This window comes from Neltuma alba, unplaced genomic scaffold (genome assembly GCF_004799145.2).
Source record: "Neltuma alba isolate B1F8T4 unplaced genomic scaffold, ASM479914v2 tig00012937_pilon, whole genome shotgun sequence".
Classification (NCBI taxonomy): Eukaryota; Viridiplantae; Streptophyta; class Magnoliopsida; order Fabales; family Fabaceae; genus Neltuma; species Neltuma alba.
The window spans coordinates 237,380-256,390 of record NW_021637303.1 but is presented as its reverse complement, the minus strand read 5'-3'; the positions used below and the strand labels follow the sequence as shown (position 1 = coordinate 256,390).

The 19,011-nt window shown below is 34.3% G+C and overlaps 2 protein-coding genes across 11 annotated transcripts; one reads left to right on the top strand and one right to left on the bottom strand.

Moving 5' to 3' along the window:
* Positions 1–996: 996 nt before the first annotated feature.
* LOC114732773 (syntaxin-71) lies at positions 997–4,358 on the bottom strand. Its single transcript, XM_028920108.1, has 9 exons — positions 4,067–4,358; positions 3,661–3,786; positions 3,184–3,343; positions 2,969–3,054; positions 2,769–2,837; positions 2,633–2,677; positions 2,458–2,520; positions 2,268–2,344; positions 997–1,564 (listed from the first exon to the last, which is right to left on the bottom strand). Exons 1-9 carry the CDS (start codon positions 4,220–4,222, stop codon positions 1,549–1,551), a joined length of 798 nt encoding a protein of 265 aa, XP_028775941.1. The 5' UTR covers positions 4,223–4,358; the 3' UTR covers positions 997–1,548.
* A 7,382-nt stretch (positions 4,359–11,740) lies between these two features.
* LOC114732799 (probable E3 ubiquitin-protein ligase RHG1A) lies at positions 11,741–18,460 on the top strand. Of its 10 annotated transcripts, none has more exons than XM_028920145.1 (8): positions 14,749–14,819; positions 15,002–15,055; positions 15,457–15,623; positions 15,732–16,478; positions 16,615–17,036; positions 17,369–17,467; positions 17,570–17,707; positions 18,092–18,313. In XM_028920145.1, the coding sequence occupies exons 3-8, from the start codon at positions 15,533–15,535 to the stop codon at positions 18,239–18,241; spliced, it is 1,647 nt and encodes a 548-aa protein (XP_028775978.1). In that variant the 5' UTR covers positions 14,749–14,819; positions 15,002–15,055; positions 15,457–15,532; the 3' UTR covers positions 18,242–18,313. The 10 variants fall into 10 exon arrangements, with proteins under 10 accessions (XP_028775979.1, XP_028775978.1, XP_028775975.1 ...); XM_028920142.1 differs by having other exon boundaries at positions 15,136–15,623; XM_028920146.1 differs by lacking the exons at positions 14,749–14,819; positions 15,002–15,055 and adding an exon at positions 11,741–11,762.
* Positions 18,461–19,011: the final 551 nt, after the last annotated feature.

The following is a 19,011-nucleotide window of genomic DNA, read 5'->3' as shown; positions in this document are numbered from 1 at the left end:
AATAGGACAATGAAGTATCTGAATTTGATATTGGATTTCCCATATATAATTGTAATGTGATGTGACAGCATAAAAATGAAGAAGCTTGGATGGAATATCTAGAGGAATATAAATCTCCAGTCCTAATTATAAAATCTTGTTTATAGTCTACAAACAAGATTTTATGATTAGGACAAGAGGTAATATATTCAACAGAAGTGCAGAATTGGAGAAACGTCTACAAAGGTACATATGGAAATGCAACGAAGGATATTTAATGCGAAAGCATCTCATAAAGGAATATGAAAAATACGTAATAGCCATAGCGGGGTTATGGGGAATGAGTTGAAGGAATATTTATGCTGTGGGCAGGAAATAAGTTCTGCAACTCAACAGTAAGCACCCACCAAACGCCTCCAGTTGATGTGATCTCTTCAAGGGGACAAGGAATCTTTAGAAGAAAGGGGGGGGGGGGGAACTCTTTCGCGCTGGAAAAATAGTTTTTTAAAAGATAATTTTCAAACCAAAAAAAAAAAGCTAAACCACGCAAATAAAATAAAATAAACAATATAAATTTAGCCACTTGATTCAGTTAAACATAAGCTTTTGTGGCTGTGCATACGAGGCTACGGGCTCCGTCTTGCACTTTCTAGCGGACGGGTGACCGAGTGTAACGGAAGAATATTAACTGATAATCTTTACGAGCAGTCGGGTTCCCACCTTTTCCGGCTCTTTTCTTTTGTTAGCAACAGTGAAATACTGATATTTCATATAAAAGTTAAATAATTAATGTGAATATATTGAAAAAAAATTAATTAAATTTATCATTTGTCACAAATACATGTGGGTCTCCCCATATTGTCTAATTCAATTATGTTTATTGAATAATCAAAATTATCCTTTAATTAGAAACCCCTTCCAATCAATAGAAATATTTTGGAGGAAAAAAAAAAGTGAATGTATTATAAATAGGACCAAATGCAACTCCAAATTAGCTCTCATAGTAAAGACAAAAAATAGTATGATAAAAGTCCAATAATAAAGTTCCGAACGAAATTGTTTAACGGAAGCATAAAGATTGAAGACATTGGTTTTAAATATTACAGAGAATAATAAAGAATGCAGGGCACCAAGTGCATTTTTATCTCATGATCAGATTCCGAACCCACCTGCCTTTCTCCCTTCCAAGTGAAATTGAATACTGGTACAAAATTAAAGAATATAATCATGATGCAAAATCCTTTATGTAAACAATGTGTTAGTACTTTGTACAAGTATCCCCCAAGACAAGAATATGGACGTCAAATCTGGGGTGAGATATTGCGAAGCAAGGACACGAAAGAAGCCGTAACTAATCGACAAAGCGGCGGGTCATTCCACCATAGACGGGCTGATCGTAAAGGACAGACGCATATCTGTATATTTCTCGAGTGCCAGCAGAAATACACACGCAAACACACAACACAGAACAGAACTTCACAAACATATTTTCAGGAACATACATGGCATAATGGGCTAGACGTTTGACCGACCACATCCAACAAATACAACATAACCTCGTGTATCAAATCATTTCTTCAGCACACTGCAATTAAACGCACAGATCAGAAAGTATTCCGAAGAAGCAAACACGTGAGAGAATCAAATAGAACACAAGTTATACACAAGGTGCGAAATACAAGATACACAAGATCCAAGTAATGCCGTAAGCAGAGTGATCAACCGGCACATCATGAATATGAAAGATTTTGGTTAGAAATGACATTAATTTTTTTTTTCCCAAAACTTTCACATGTGAAATTAAATTCACACGATAGTTATTTTTATCTAAGGTGAGGAAATGATTCTGGCAATGGTTAGAATTTCCCTTGTGAATATGATTATGATCTCAACCAACATGTTCTACTCAAACCTCCTTTTATTGGTGGTGTATTACAAAATTTCTCAGAAATTAGTTCTGCTGCAAAGGCAGCAAGGCAATATCTGTGGTATGAGATGAACGCCTTGTGAAGAAACATTACACTGGATCTATTGAAGAGCAAAGATGAAGCTCAAGATTCCCCAATTAAGTTCGTAGAATTTCTCTCTTCATGTTTTCAATCATAAAGACATAGGTAAACAAGGGCCAGAACTTTTCCGTTCATGCCAGCATTTATTCACGCATCCAAGTTTCCAATATTAAGGTAAAATTAGTAAGAAGAGGAATATATATTGGGCTCAAAATTTATTAGATAAGAGAAATACCAGTTTTTTGTTTCCAGTAATCATAAAATAGTCAAGAGCCTTACTTGTATAAATAGGCAGCAATTCCCAAAATTATAATCAACAGCACAATGTCAATACAGAAATTTCGGCTGGATCGAAGCTGTGTGAAAACCAAAAACCAAAACCATTGTGAAAATTAACGAGAAATCTATTACTGAAGCTGCCAGAAATAGCTAAAAATCTAAGCTCAAAAGAGGGTCACTGTTAAATAACCTGGTTCACTGTGTCTTTAAGCCTGACATTGGTATTCTTTAGGTCAGATGATGCTTTGTCCACCTGAGAAGATCCCAAATAGTAATCTCGTCAAGTTAGCTTCAACTTAGAAAATTCAATCATGAAATCTTAAAATTCCTCCAGATTTGCAACAGATGAGAATCAATAAACTTACCTTTGTGTCAATCTCATCCATCAATGGAACTTGCCTATCTAGTTCCTGCATTTAGCACACTAAATTAAAAATGAAACATAATATGATGGGGCAACAAAAACACAGTAGGAAAAGTAAACTCAATAAGGCAACTGACCTCATTCATATCGTGTGCCATGTTTTTCAATGTATCCAAGCCTTCTGCAATCATATCTAAACCTTGATCCTATAGATGCTTTGATATTATCAGATATGCATACAAGCAATCTCTGATTAACACACAACATATGCATCACGCAAAAATCAACAACAAAATCCCCCCTCCCCAAAAAACAAAAAAGCGCAAATATGACTTGCCTGCTTCATTTTACGCATTTCAAACTCTTGCCGAAATTTGCTTGATTCCTCAGTTTGTTGGAAGTATTCATCGTCAAATTGACCATCTGTAAGACATGAATCACATGACTGAACTACAGCGATGATTTAGAACTCCCAAACATAAACTAACAGCACATGATATATACATATATATATATATATATAAATATATGCATATATATAACTTCAATTACCTGAATCAAACCTAATTTCACTGCGTGAAGCAGAAGCAGCCCAGCCTCCTGTTTTTTTGGGTGCAGCAGGGGTCCCATCTGGGATAGCTTGGATCCTCTCTGGCAGTGCAAGAACCAAATCATTACGAGCAGCAAATTCTTCCGAGGAAAGCCCTTTTACCTGTGGATAAATTATATTTTAATATTTTATCATGAATATGGCACGGATTAGAATGAATGATTTTAAAGCTTTGCACACTAGCAAGTCAGGTTAAAAAGTACATGATTAAGCTATTGAGAAGACATACCCAGCAAAGATCCAAAAAATGTACTTTTATGTAGTCTTCTCTATTCTCGTTGTCAAATTTTATTCCCACAATTTCAGTTAGATTACATAAATTTACATTCTCACACGGCAGAAACTCAGGAGTAATAATACGTAAGAAGAACCATTTTAATTGATGGAACCTAGATCTGACAGAGAAAGCAAAAACCAACCTTCTTTACAGCCAATCGTTGCAACTTGGGGACCTCCTCCAGCAACCGAGCCTTAGTACGACGAATCTCAGCATTGATGGCTACAACAGATGCCCTGCTTTTCTCCTTGGAAGCAGTTTCTGCTTTCTACAAAGAATTGAGTACCACATGATATTAGATTTTGGGGGGGGGGGGGGGACAGTTTTTTAGAGAAAAATTCATCAATTAGAGCAAGAGTTGCCCTGAAAGTCTCCACCAATGTACATTACTGCATTTATCGTTTTGCCCACCAAACTCACTGAAAATTTAAAACAAAAGAAATACCCCACAACACTAACCTGTCATTGATTTTCTGAAGCGATGAATAAAGAATGAAGAAAAATGACGATCTGATCATGAGAAAAGGAAATAAAAATGAGAATCCGACCTCAAGAGCTGCCTCGATGTCGGCTTCAACTACAGCGTAGAGTCGAGCAAAGGCATCGTCGCCGGAGATATTGGAATCCTTGTGCTTGTCGACGTCGTATTTGTCGTACTTCTTGCAGATCGAATCAACTCTGGTTAGAATGTCGATAACGCTCATTTTGTTACTCAGAATCAAAATCCAATCTGCTCAAGTAGTAACCGGTAGAAGAGTAGTTGAAGGAGAGTTCTTCTGAGGAAAAAAAATCAAAAAAAGGTTGAAGAAGAGTTGAATCTCTTTGTTAACGGCGCTCCAGTTCATTGGATCTTGCCAGCAACTAACAGCCTGTGGCAACGAACAGCATTAATTTAATTATTTATAATAAAAAATATTATTTTTGAAAAATATTTTAATTAATCATACGTGTTTAAATAAGTCCTTGCCGCCGATAAGCTATTTTGGCTCCCTCAGGAAGCATGATTCCCCATCTCAGCAATTTTAGATGATGGAATCCACCCACCTCCGGGTTTTGCAGGGAAATGGAAATCACTAACAAATATATATAGTTACTAATGTACTCCGCCTTTACTTTTTATAAAAAGTAATTACCATTTTTATGTTATAAGATGTCTCAAATTTTTTTAAAACTATTTTTTTATTCCTATCAATTACTTATTATATTTACTATCTCATTTGCTGAAACATTATTCATCCATCTCTCCATTATACTTTTTTTTTTCTTTTATATTTTTTTATTTTAATAATTTTTATTCTTTTTCTTATATTCTGTTTCCTTTAAAGGATATGTTTGAAGAAAAAAACTTTTATATATTTATTTTCTTTGACTAATTTTTTTATTCACCTAATTTGGTCACGTTTTCAATTTTCTTTTTGGCCAGCCAGTTGTCTTCGGGTAAAACGATACATTGTTAATTGGTAATTTTATATGCAATATTTTTATTTACGGCTTTGGCACATCAAAACTTAAAACATGAGCGATGCCTCACGCTTAATGATCAAAATAAATTGTAAATCACTCCAAGTTAAAATTTTATACTCTGAGGAAAAGACGGTGATGGGCCGTATAATTCATGGATTTTAATTTGTGCGCGCGCCGAACTGTCTGTTTGTGATGTTTAAAATTCTATGTAAGCATTCATTCTATGCCACACTGCACTGTAAACAAAATTGACAAGGACAACTTAATTACAGCTATAATTACTAGTCATGTTTATTTTAATTACATGCAAATGATATTATTTTACGAGAATCAATATCAATATGTGCATCTGGTTATGATTATCACAACTATAATCATTTCAAAAAACATTATTATTTAAGACTAACAATATCAAAATTAAATAACTAAAATATACTTTTTTAAAATTAAGAGATCAAATCAAAATCTTATATAAAGTCAAATGATCACAATGTATACTTGTGCATGGAAAGAATAATAGAAGAAGGTAAAAATATAGCTAATGAAACTGGGATTTGGTTGTGGGCAAAAAAAAAAGAAATTAGGATGTGGGTCAATGAAATGTTTATAATTTAAGGAGGCAATGGAGAGGCCATTGGAGTCAAAGTTTTATAAAGGAGAGGAAACATGAAAACTAATAGAAATAAAAACAAAAAACAGAAAAAGTAATATTTTAATTAATAAAAGGAGCACACCCGTCTATTTCTTCTTTCCCTGTTTCCTTTTCAGTTGGCTCTGTGGTTGAAATGCCCACGCCACGCCTGCTTCACTTGCAATCTTTCCCAGGGGAGCTCCCAGCTTTACGCGGCGTAAATGGAGTTTCTTATGAGCTATGCACTCTATTTGTCCCCGTCCCCGGTCCCTATAAATCTGGATGTATTACCATACATGTCATGCCTGTTCCTTGCTAGAGCTGTGGGCTTTTTTTTTTTTTTTTTATACACACTCCTCTCATTCTATTTACAAGCCAAAAAAATAAGTTTTTTATTCTATTTATAAGTTATTTTATTAAATTTTTAATATAAATATACTATTTTTTCATTTATTCATTATAGCATAGATTAACGATTCTTTTTGAAGATATATATATATTAAATAGAGTTAAAGTTAAAAGTTGTTAGTGTATTTTAATAAAAAATTAATACATTTTAAGATTTTTTTATTATATAAAATATGATAGAAGTACTTTGTAAACTTGCTATTTAACGTAGCTAGTTACTTGAATGTCCGGCAATGCGCACTAAGGCGCTACCTCAACATAATTAACTCGGTCAAATCATGGCTTCATCGTGTTCCCATTTCAGTTTCCCAGTGTCGTCACAAATTTATATTAGGTGCTCATCATGATCGTCTAATAATTATTTTTTAAAAAATAAAAATAAAAATAAATCTAGACCGTCCAGATTTATTTTTATTTTTTAAAAATAATTATTTTAATATGTATAAGATAAAAAATAAAATAATATCTTAACTATCATTCTTTAAAAATATAATTTTTTCTATTTTAAAATAATTGTTTAATAATATTAAATATGAGCTGTCCAGATCTAATCTGGACAATCAAATACTCATCACCTGATGAGCACCACCGGATAGGGCTCGTGTCGTCACATTGTTAGAGGGGCCCATCCCCCTTCCTTTACGCCTTTCTTGTAAAACTGTCAACTCATTGTAGTGTTAGGTTTGTCTCTCCCATCTCTTCAAATTATGTAACCACGTTTATTTAATCCCAACAAGTTTCATTTAACAATAATTAATTAATTACTCTTGTGATTATTAGAAGATATTTGGATAGAAACCAAATCATAGTTTTAAAAGTACTTTTACGGTTTACGAAAGAAATATATGGAGGAGTTTGTCAAGGTTACCAAACACCCCCTTAATATAGGATTTAACTGAAAAATTAATACTAGTCTTATATATAAGACTTATTTTATATATTTATCAATTTTTTTCAAAGGCTTATTAATATTCCCCCGATAATAATCAAGTAAGAAACAAAAAAAAGAATTAAGAAAGATGCTTATAGTGTTTTTTTAAAAAAATATTATATTAACTAATTTAAATAAAATTTTTAATTTACTTAAATTAATTAATTAGGTTTTATATTAAGAACTGAAATATAATTCACTAACACCAGCTCACTGTAAAATTCCTTACACGGCATCGCGTAATTGTGTGGACATACGATGAACCAAAGGGACGTGTTGCCCCGAGGATGCAATTTGTATTTCCATGAATGAATCATTATCCAGTGGGAATTTTTCTATTCCTCCCAATTGCATATGGGTTGCAATTACAATGTGGTTGTTCCCAAGTCTGAATGAATAATAATATTCGTCTCGCCTTATTCGATCTTTCTGCGCAGCTTAAAACAACGAAAAGACATGGGTGGACGGGAGTATGGCGGCCCTTCATTTCTAGTTTGACCACCACAAAACACAACTTAGAACAAGTTCTCATTAAAACTAAGGGAAAATGGCCAAAAAAAAACAGCCAGAATAAAAAAATTATACATAGGGCCTGGTTTATAGAAATTATTATCAAAACCCATATTGTTGTTGTTAAAATCCATACTAATATTGTCATGGGTCTTTATTTGTAATTTTTCTGTTTTGGTGATTTTTTTTTGCCATTTTCCCTTAAAACTAACATTTTTTTCATTAATTTCAACATTTCAAATATAATCACTTACTCACTGGGAAAAAAAACCAAATATTACAGTAAAAATGATTTTTCGTCGAGCATTAAGCATCCACACGCATGATTCCAGTCCGCATCTGTCATATACTCATATGATTATTATTTACTATTATTATTTACATTGTGCTGGGTGTAATGCATATTATTGAATATCTATATATTTTGTTTTACTCTAACATAGCAGCGTCGAAACTATAATGTAAAAAAAAATTCGATTTAAAAATTATTATACAGGTCTCACAAGTCACAAGCAACGTTCATTATGAGAATGCAGCTAATATTTTGAGGACGCAGATTTTTTCCCCTCAATATAGTCTTAGAGCCAAATATTTATAATTTATAGTAATATGCAGTGCAGTTGAGGATATTGCCTTATTTTTTTTTTTTGTGTTCAAAAAGCACATTGTTTTTAAAACAGAAAAGAAAAAAAAAAAAGAAGACAATTGTAAACCTTCTGCAGGCTTGACGGCCTTTAATTATTAAAATGTTTTGAAAGGACCGTAGTTTTTATTTGCAATTAAATTATTAAGAGATGAATGATTTTACAAGGTTGTCCTTGCCACCAAACGCGAATAATAGCTAATGAAAGGTCACTCCTGAATTTAAGTTAGCTGTGTGCCTATGAGAAATCCAACTGTGAATTGAAAGTTAATCTTATAATTTATACACCATCATGGATGAATTCAAGAATACAATCACTAGTGCATTTTATGAAAGATTGCTTTTGAATTTGTATAAAATCAGTTATAAATTCACATTGTGATGCGTTGTGTAGATATAATTAAACGGAAAAAAAAAAACTGTGTGCCACCCAAAAGACTTCGAGACACTGGGGAAAAACCAACGACTTGTTGATAACAGAAATGAACACGGGGAAAACGCTGTCATTTCTGAACTCATAAGATTTAGAAATAACAATTTTTTTTTTTAATATTTTCAATAAGCACACATGTAACAAGTTCTAAAAATAAGTTGTTTATATTCTTAATATTCACGTATAGGAATAGAAAACTCTAAAATGACTTGGAGGAAAAGAAAATATATTACTCCTCCAGTCCTAAATATAAAATCTTTATATATACTGATATAAGGGTTTTGTATTTAGAATGAGAGGAGTGTCATTTATAAGCTTATATTATACCACAGAAACAAAATTCATAAAAAAAACACATGGTTTAGTCTTTTAATTTGCATATCTAGACTAAAATTGGTCATCTATATCTAAATATATCTACCGAATAACAGATTCTAAAATGAAACAAGTCACTGTTCATTCCCATCTTTTATTCACTAAAACTGTCATGTGCATCACGTGACGACTAAAAAGATATACTAGTTATCTGTATTATTTTTATTATAATTATTTATTATTTATTATCTATAAAATTCTATTTTACACCTGCAAAACAGCGTTACTTTTTGTAATAACATCGGTAAAAAGCCCCACGTTTTGTAAAATATATTACTTTTTTATAAAATAATTAAATTGATAGTATTTACTTAACGTTTTATTTTTATTATTTGTTTAATAATCGAGGAGGATAGAAGAAAAGAGAAGAATTTAATAAGTTAAATTAAAAAAATATATAGAAATGGGGATAAAAGTTTTAAATTATTTTGCTTACCTTTTCACCTTACATCTTATTTTGATTGAAATATTATAGTCTCGCTCATCCATTTTTTTAAGTTGAATTAGAATCTGTCTTCCCTCTAATCAGACAGAGGATTAATGCTTATTTGCATGGCGCGGATGTAAAAATTTGGTTTATGTGAGATTTTAATCAGATTGATTAGGTTTATCGTATATGCCTCTTTTTTAAAAAAAAAAAAATTCATTTGATGATAAGTCGGATATTTTTTACACGTGCTTTCATTAATTTCGATCTAACATGTTTATCCAGGATCACGGTCATAACAACAATATCACGTGACATTTTATTGCAATAAATTTAACACCCCCACTGTTACATACTTGTCATTGCCCAATCATGTTTTGATGTCGCCAACGTTCGACAATAACAAAACCTTCTCACAATCTTCGTCGACAAAATAAACAGCCCTTGTCTATGGTTTTCATGCATTCAATCTGATCCAAAGATTATTTTCTTCTGTGTGTTTTTTTTAGGGCAATGGGGATAAATAATACTCGTCTAATTTTTAATATAAAACTTAATTGTTGAATTAATTTTGATCTTAAATATAATATCTAGTTTTTATATTTATTAATTTTTTCTAAATTACTCTTATCAACTATAATTAAGATAGAAGATACAGGTAGGGTATTAAAAAAAATAGTTATGATATTTTTAAGAAAAACAAGTCATGTATTTTATAATTAATTAATTTGTCTAATTTTTTTAATTTATTTAAACTAGTTAAATAAATTTTATATTAAATAGAAGAGAAGGAGTACCTGATAAATATAAGCACACCCTGAGACAGGGTTTAATAAAGCTATCTGGAGTTAGGTCTATTCCTAAAGTAAAGTAAGAGCTGCACGTCGGGCCACCTCTAATACCTTTTAATCGAATCCGTGCACGACAATACAAAGGTTTGATGAGAGTCAAAATCTATACAAAGATGCAAAGTGAACGATCCAAATCCAATATAAGGAATTATTTGTTATATAATTATAAAAATAGGGGCAAAAAAATCAGGGAGTTAAAATGAAATTAATTCTAGTTCAAAAGTGGCACTGGTAATTATCCCGTCCGCACTACGACGATTTTTGCTTTTTTTTTTTCCTTGGTATAATAGGAGTATTATATTTTCACTCTTTGCCAAGCGACCGGAAGAATCCATACGGATAGTATCGGTTGCCGGTAAAGCTGGCGTTTCCTGCTGGTTTCTCCTCCTCTTGTTCCTTATTTATGCGGACAACTGCTTTGTTACAGCATTGTCTCCTTCCTTGATCAAACCTCTCCTCCACCCTCTTCTTAAAACACCCCCCCCCCCAAAAAAAAAAAACCATCCTGCGTATCCAACATCGTTACTGACCAAGCATCGACGCCGAACAGATTTCTAAGGCACGTCTACCTCTACGATTACTTTAAAATTTTCTATATGCTCAGTATTGTGCTGTAATCTGGACAATCGTACCGTTTTCTCTGTGTTAATTGTTGCTCTGCGTGCCCGCAATATTTCTGTTGATCAGTTTCGGTTTTTCATTCCTGATCTTCTTGTTGATTGCTTCTGATACATCATCTCCAGCTTTAAATAATCTTAACAGCCTTCTATTGTTTGTTTGGTGGAAGGAGAGAAGGCTGTTCTAGGTGCTTCTGTCCCGCTCCTTTTCTTCTTCAATTTACGGATTTCTTGCTTTGCGGTTCGATTAATTTTTCGTCCTCAGAAAAATTTGAACTCCTCGGTCGTTTCAGAGCTTGAGCTTTTGTTTTTACACATTTTCACGTCCTTTAGCTCTCAAATTATACATACTTAAAATACCTGGTAATAACGGTAGTTATCACTTGTTAGTTGTCACTATGCTGTGTGTTTCATATTAACATTACCGTACTCCTCCTGTTCAACAGAGGAAACCAAGTTTATATCAGGGTCTGATAAGGCGTATATCATATTTGGTAGTGCAACCGTTCTAGTAAATCAGAAATCAGGATACATAATATATCTTCAGTTGTAATTGTCAGCATCACCACTTTCTTTTCTCGTGCGTGTGGTTTGGTTCTTTCATGGCTTCTCAAAGAAATAAATTAAACAAATTTGTTTGTGGTACCATATAACAGGACCGATCTTTCAGTTGAGTGCGAATTAGTTATTTAGGGCTTGGTTGATTATATATTGATGATGTATTCATGGCTTCTCAAAATGCTAAATGTTCATCAAGCAATATTATTATTATTATTATTATCTATCTCAGGGGCCTTCCCTGGTTATCCTTAGATTTCCTTAGATTCAGTTAGGTTTAGATGGTTTGTTATTATGCAGGTTTCTTGATGCTGACAGTATACCATACAGACCTAATGCTTTCATCTTGAGTTTGAGCTGTAGATGAAACATGATAAATCTGCATGTGCTGGTGAGGTGTGTTTTCCTCGGATAGTATCCTTCAGCCCCTCTTCTGTTGGTTTTCCACTCTTCTAGAGCAATACGCTCTTCAAGTATTCGTAAATCTCTTTAAAAGGTTTTGTCATGTGGTCCCCTGTGCCTTCTTTAGGTTCGTATAATACAGAAAAGCTAATCAATTTTACTAGCGAAAGCTGGTGCTCCCTTGGCATTTGCCTTGTACAGGTTTTGGAAGTTGGTAAATTTCTTCATTTGGTCTCTTCCATTGCATTATCTGAATTGCTGATGGTATTGCTGGAATATTTGGTTGGTTGGGAGATTTTAGAGCTGATGAATGTGGCATGTTCTGCTTTGTCAGGATTTATTAGCATGATATGTGCTGCTGTAATGGAATGTTATAAGCCAACTTTGATGTAGGAAGAAGAACGTATACAGTATCAAAGATCCTCTGTAAACGGAAGAATTGTCTAGGCACTGTTCTACTGGAATATGGCCTTTAGATCAGGGATATCCATCTTCTTAGATTGGATACTCATTTTGCGTGAATGGCCTAGCAGTTATGCTCAGGATATCGCAGCATTAGGGCTATCATGTTCCGATGCCTAGTGATGCAAGATGTTGTTGTGGAGTGTAACTGCCAATCTAGGGAATGTCATGGGCTTCATGGACACCATGGTTCTAGATCTAATTGATGCCCTGAGGTGATGGAATATGGATGTTGTAAAAGCATTAGCTAAATACTTTTATCATTTGTTTTAAACCTGATGTCCATGGTAGCTATTTTGGAGGTGGTGCTCTTTAGTGGGGTGGTACAATGGGAGTAGCAGTAACATTCTTCATAGAGTTTTTGCCTCACTATAGTATGCGACAGCAATTTGGATCATTAGAACATGTCACTGATGAAGACTTTCATACATCCACCCTGAATTGATGTAACTTGACCTTTTATGCTGGCGGGATTTCATATTGTGCTAAATGTTTGCAAGGATTCGTCGCTGGGTGATGCTTTATTTGCACTTGAGCTTGGGGTTTGTTGACTTTGATGCTGGTTGATAAGAATCAGTTGGTTATTGGGGATACCATCAACAAGGTGTTGAGTGTATCCAAATGTTGGACGCCTATTTTCTTCTACCTATTCTATGGCAGATGGAAAAATAAGTTTTGCTTTCATTCTTGGGCTTATACATCCTAATGGAATTCTTGGCTTAGACAACTAATCATAAGTCACAATTCCCTTTCTGGCTGATATCCTTGTGTGGTTTGTCAGACTACCATGTTCCAAGCTTCTAATTTGTCATTAATAGTTTTATATTAGGCCCATATTCTGTATCAAGCTGAACAGTGCTATGAATGTCTCTGATAGTTATTAATAAAACAAACAAAGAAAATAATATGCTTTAAATGCTTGTCCGTCTGTATCGTGTTCAATATGTTGCACCTTGGGAAACTTGACATACTGAAACCATTCATTTTATTAGTACTGTTTATACTCATATTCATACGCTTGTCCGCCTTGACCTTCATATTTTATTTTTTAAGGTCTTATCATTTAATAACTGAAGATCAGAAATCTTTAGTTCAAACTTGAAGCTAGTTAACTGGAAGGTGAAGCAAATCTATACTTTTTCCATGATGCTTTGCATGAATATTACTATTTTATTAATTTATTTATGAGTACGCTAATGATCATAAGCTGAATTAAACGATCAACGCAAACTATACTTTCTTTGAGAACATGATTTGACGGGCCATAATTATCTTTCTGAAGCCTACTCCTCTGTTCAATTCTATATTCTCGTATATTTTTTCTAGTATTTTAGTATGCTTTGTGGCATTAGAGTGTTTTCTTGTATTATTTCTTTATCTTGTAGAAAGCACTTTGTCAATCTTACAGTCACGATTTAGTTTGTTGAATGTGATTTTTTGATTGTATTCCGACGCTGGAAATGTCTCAAGCACCATGATATATGAATAATAGGAGACCTGTCCCTGTTCTAATGCAGTTTTCCCCCCACAATCATGACATTCTTAACTAAAATTATCATGTCTCATCAACTCTACATATAAAACTAAGACAAACTCTGGGGAAAGAATTTTTGACAAATTGTATTTTTGCATATAAAACTAAGACAAACTCTGAGGAAAGAATTTTTGACAAAATGTATTTTTGCTTTCTAGGAAATTAATCATAAAGTGGCTAATTAAGTCAATATATGGTGAACACGTTACCCAGCCTTTGAGCATTGTTAAATATTTGTTAATTTTTCGTAACCTTTTTTCACTACAAATTTCATATTTGGAACTCTCTTTAATATTTTATATTTCTAAGATTTTCCAATTTTCAACCTCCGATCTATTTCTTCCTTTCATTTTAATGATTTGAAATAATTGTTTTCCTTTAGAGTTTATTTACCTCAGCTTACTCATTTGGTTTTATATTTTTGCAATTCGAATATATGATCTTTGATTTCCCCACTTTAACTGGTATGCTTTCCCGGACTTTTTCTTTAACTTTGATTGAAGTTTTCAAGCTTCTTTTAAGTTGCTCATCATCTTTATGAATATTTCGGGTGGTTGTGATTTTTCTATATTGACAATCCAATTTTATTTTGATTTTCTTTATTTGTGGAAATCTTTGCCATGCAGCACGGCATTTCATTCTAGTGGCAAATATTTTCTAACATCAACAGGTTTTTTTGGATCTTTTACTTGTTATAAGGTAGACAACTTAACTGTGTATTGTTTTAACGATATAGGCCCCCTCAGATACTGTTAAGGTAAACTACAAATATTTTTAAAAGCCTTCATATTTCTGTTTCATGCAAAGCTCTTGTAAATATGTATATGTTGTAAAAATTGTAGTGCAGATATATAGTTCCAAGAAAAACGTGTGATGATGGATTTTATTATGGTAACTTGTATGTATTTTATAATTCTTGTCCTAATTACTGATAACAAGGCACATACGCATGCCTGATGCCCGTGCTCAGTTCATCTTTCTCAAGTGCAGGAAAAGAATAGAAAATGCTAACACCTCTTAACACCTGCTGAGTGCCCCTTTGTTATCTAGTCCAGGTAATGTTGTGCGAGTCATCCTATTCCCAATCCCTCCTCTTTTACCACTTAGTCAAATCTAATTCCTACTTCTGCACATGGCAAAATGGAGTGAGAAGCCATTAACTGATATGAATCTCAATTATCTCATTTTTTCTTCCAAGTGTTTGCTTTTTTCCCTCATCTTTGTTTTATTGCCTCAGACTCGAGCCCTCCCTGTTTCAGTGGAGAGACAATCTGTGAGTAGATGGCTTCAAGTGAGTGGACTTACGTTGGACTGTTGGTATTAGCCTGTGGTTAAGGAGACTCTGAGTGTCAAGTTTTTAGTGTATTACAGGCCAGTTTATGTAGATTGATTATGAGTTCCAGAATTTGTAATCTGCAGCATATATTTGTACTTTCTCTTGGAGATAATCGCCAGTGATGACTCAGTAATCCCCTTTGTTCTGATTTACAATTTTTGTAGAGTTTAGATCTAATTGAAGACTTTCTATATTTATTCTTTGTCGTCATGTGTTATTATTCTGAATTTTTCAGTCTTGGAAATGCTTGGGTCTCCTGTAACTAATTATATTGTTTATATTCTGAGTTTTATGATTGTTTTGAAGTTACTTTATATTTAGATATTGAATTCTTCAAATGATTTCTTGCTTTGCAGGTTGCTAGTTATTTGTAGATCTGGTTAAACCGCACCCTTGCCTTAATTCTGACTTCTGAGTTTGTTTCTGATTGTTATGGGACATAGACATTTATATAGCATGTCCCAGATGTTTGGGAGTGAGCAGGAGCAGAATTGGAATTATATGCACACTGATCAACATAATGGTAATTATTTTGGTTGCACTTATATTTTGGTTCATTACTGACTCTGCATGGTAATTATTGTCCTTTTTGCATAAATACTAGATTGCTTATACTGGTCCTCTATTGCAGGTAGGGGTAGCGCTTCAGAGAATGGTTCTTTTATTTATCCACTAGAAAATATGCCTATAGATGGCAGCTCTTTGGCCGCTTCTTGGAACAATGCCGCGATGTCAAATGGATATGCATCCTCAAGTATCAACATTGAATTACCCCCTCGTCAATCAGATGCATCAAGATCTTCTCATGATCATTATTTACGTTCATCAAATCCTGGAGCTTTTTTCGCAGTTTCTGAAAACTATGCTCACCAGCCTTCTTCCAATTGTGATAGACAAGCATTTCATGTTGCTGATGGTGATTTCTTTGATTTCACCATGGGGAGTGGAAGAGGGCCTCACAAGCGAAAGAGCCCTGGAATTCCTTCAGTTTGTGAGAGAGGCAGTACAAGCAGATATTTCAGTGCAGGAAGCTCAACTGATCTCCCTATATCTTCAGAAATAAGGCAGGAGAAGCCAAGCTTGGATTCTCAATTTCTGCCTTGGGATCATGTTACTATGACACCCCCCTTCAGAGGCAGTGGCCTTTCAATCAGGGGTGAGGGTTCTTTAAGGAATGTTAGAAGTCGTTCTGCACTTGATTTGGAATCCAACCTTGCTAGGACGCATTTATGTGGCAACCATTTGCACAACTCATCTTCTGGCCCGTCCAATGATCATTCTAGCTCTGTGGGTCTTTCTGGTCATAGTTCTAATACTGTGCCAAGGGACTGGAGCCAAATGAACATGTCTCCGGCTCCTGGGAGGGTATTATTATCTGGTTAGTTTATAGATTATTTTTCCTTTTTTTTTTGTTGGTTTATTAGACCTTAATTAGTAGAATCGAAATAGATATGAATTATCCCAATTTCCTTCACTTTTTATCTTACGCTAGAGATCGTTGCCTGACATTGCAGAATCAAGTGGATATAATCATGAGCCAAGTCGCTTGCTGGTTGGAAGTGGTGTTAGTAATGCTTCGGTAGACGCTGGGAGTTACCATCATGAATATGATACAAGCATAAATCCTATTGTTCCTCAAAGTTTTCACAGTAATCTCACTCACCCTGCTAGGGGAGTTCGAAGTAACTATTCCCAAAGATCTACTCCAACACCAACTCCAACTTTTAGAGCCTCTTCAAGCTCATGCGTGGGACATATGATGCCTTCAGATGGTGGATTGCACATGGGAGCTGAAGGTTTAATCTCTAGACATCCAAGGCCATTGACTGCCGTCAGTTCGCGGAATACTGATAGAAACGGGAGGTCAAGGATATCTAGCGAGAGATATCGAACATTAGCTGATGAGGCTATTCTTCATGATCGATTTTCCTCTGAGGTATTTCTTGGTATCTTGGTGAACTGAGTTTTCATGTCAGAACTCGGAATATGAAACATTTTCAATTTTGGAAATACCCATTTGTCTTGTCTTCAACTGGCTCTATTTGGTTAACCTGAAGTAGTGGTGTTTGTTTGGCCAGAAAAAAAAAAAAAAGTAGTGATGTTTGGTGCATTAGCACCTTCCCTTCTCTCTATATGTGAATAAGCAGCATCGTTCTGCTTCTTTCACCTTTAGGTTTAACAGGCTGAAGGAATATTAATAAAATTGACTGTGTTTTGCTCCCCAAAAAAATGTTTAACCGGCTGAAGTTTGGTTTTTTTGGATTGCAGGGTTTCATGGTTGTTGATCGTGCGCCGTTTTATGGTTCTCGAAATATGATTGATCAACATAGGGACATGAGGATGGACATAGACAATATGAGTTATGAGGTGATTATGTTTGTTTTAATCTTGAATAACCCACTTACAACTGTTATCAAAGGCATGCATTTGTAAAATAGTTCTGCATTTTTGGATGGTTGGCTTGACCAGGAACTACTTGCTCTGGGAGAGAGGATTGGTCATGTCAGCACAGGATTGTCTGAGAAGTTGATTTCCAAGTGTTTGACAGAATCAATATATTGTTCGTCCGAGCAGAGTCAAGAGGAAGGAAGTTGTGTGATCTGCTTGGTATGTTTTTCTTCCTCCCCTGAAATAAATTATGCACTAAACCTTAAACTTTGGGCAATGAAAGACCACTTCTTTGGATTTCGCAATTCTGCCAGTAATGTATGAGGGCAACTGCATTTGATTATTGAATGACCGCTATTCGTAAATGTGGTTGTCCCTTCTTTTTTTTTTTTTTTTGGGCCATCGTCCCATTAAATTACACACAGTTGGGCTCCGTTTAAATTCTAGAGAGGGACCATGCTGCTGTGCCAAGCTTATTTTTGTTTAGTGGAGTCATATGAGGTTGTGTTAAAGTCAAAACCACCACATTCTTTTGCCTCATTCTTTGTGTAATAAACTGACTAATCGTTAAATGGGTTTTGTTTTTCATTTAAAAAATTGCAGGAAGATTACAAGTACATGGACGATGTTGGGACACTGAGAGGTTGCGGCCATGACTATCATGTGAGCTGCATTAGAAAGTGGTTATCTATGAAGAACATATGTCCTATCTGCAAAGCTTCTGCTCTTCCTGATGAGATGAAGGATAAATAACTTAAATTCATTCTGCAGTATTTCGCTATCTCATTTTGTACATATAATATACATTCGAATATTCATGAAATTGAAGGAAATTGACTTCTTTCTTTTCGAGGTTTTGAATATTGTAATAGCAATGCTACTTAGAGTCGATGCATTTGTTCATGGCTTCAGGGTCAATTACGTGAAGCCTTGAGATCAATCATGTATGCTTGCTTTCAGAATTTCGGTCAATATGCGTTGTGCTGGGGTGGGGGAGGAGTCAATTAATCGCCACGTATCATGGTTAGGATGTGGGGGATCAGATAGTATCGAATAAAGTAGATTTTTAATATTTCAACGATGTTTCTGTATGTGTTTTTAGGTCCTGAATGGATTTCTCATCCGTATTTAGCCTCATGCTTAAGCAGCCAACGCATTATGATTAATTTAGAGACTTGCAGCTGTGCTGGAAGGATCTGGATCTTTTCAGAATCCTTCTTTCTCCTTTTCTTTCACAATATCTGATCATCATTGGATCAAATAATAAATGATTCAAATTTCATACTTTATATAGAACTATTAATAGAGAAGAGAATGTGGATATCTGTTTTCTAAAATATTAAATCTGAACCATCTGATTCATCAGTGGAGATGAGATTCTATAAGAAAAAGAGAACGAAAGATTATGAGGCGATGCAAGACATCTATGTCAATCAATATGCAGTCTATGGCCCGTAACACTGCAGCTGCAACTTGCATTGCCGACGGAAACGGCGAGAATCTTCTAGGCCTCAATACCTAAT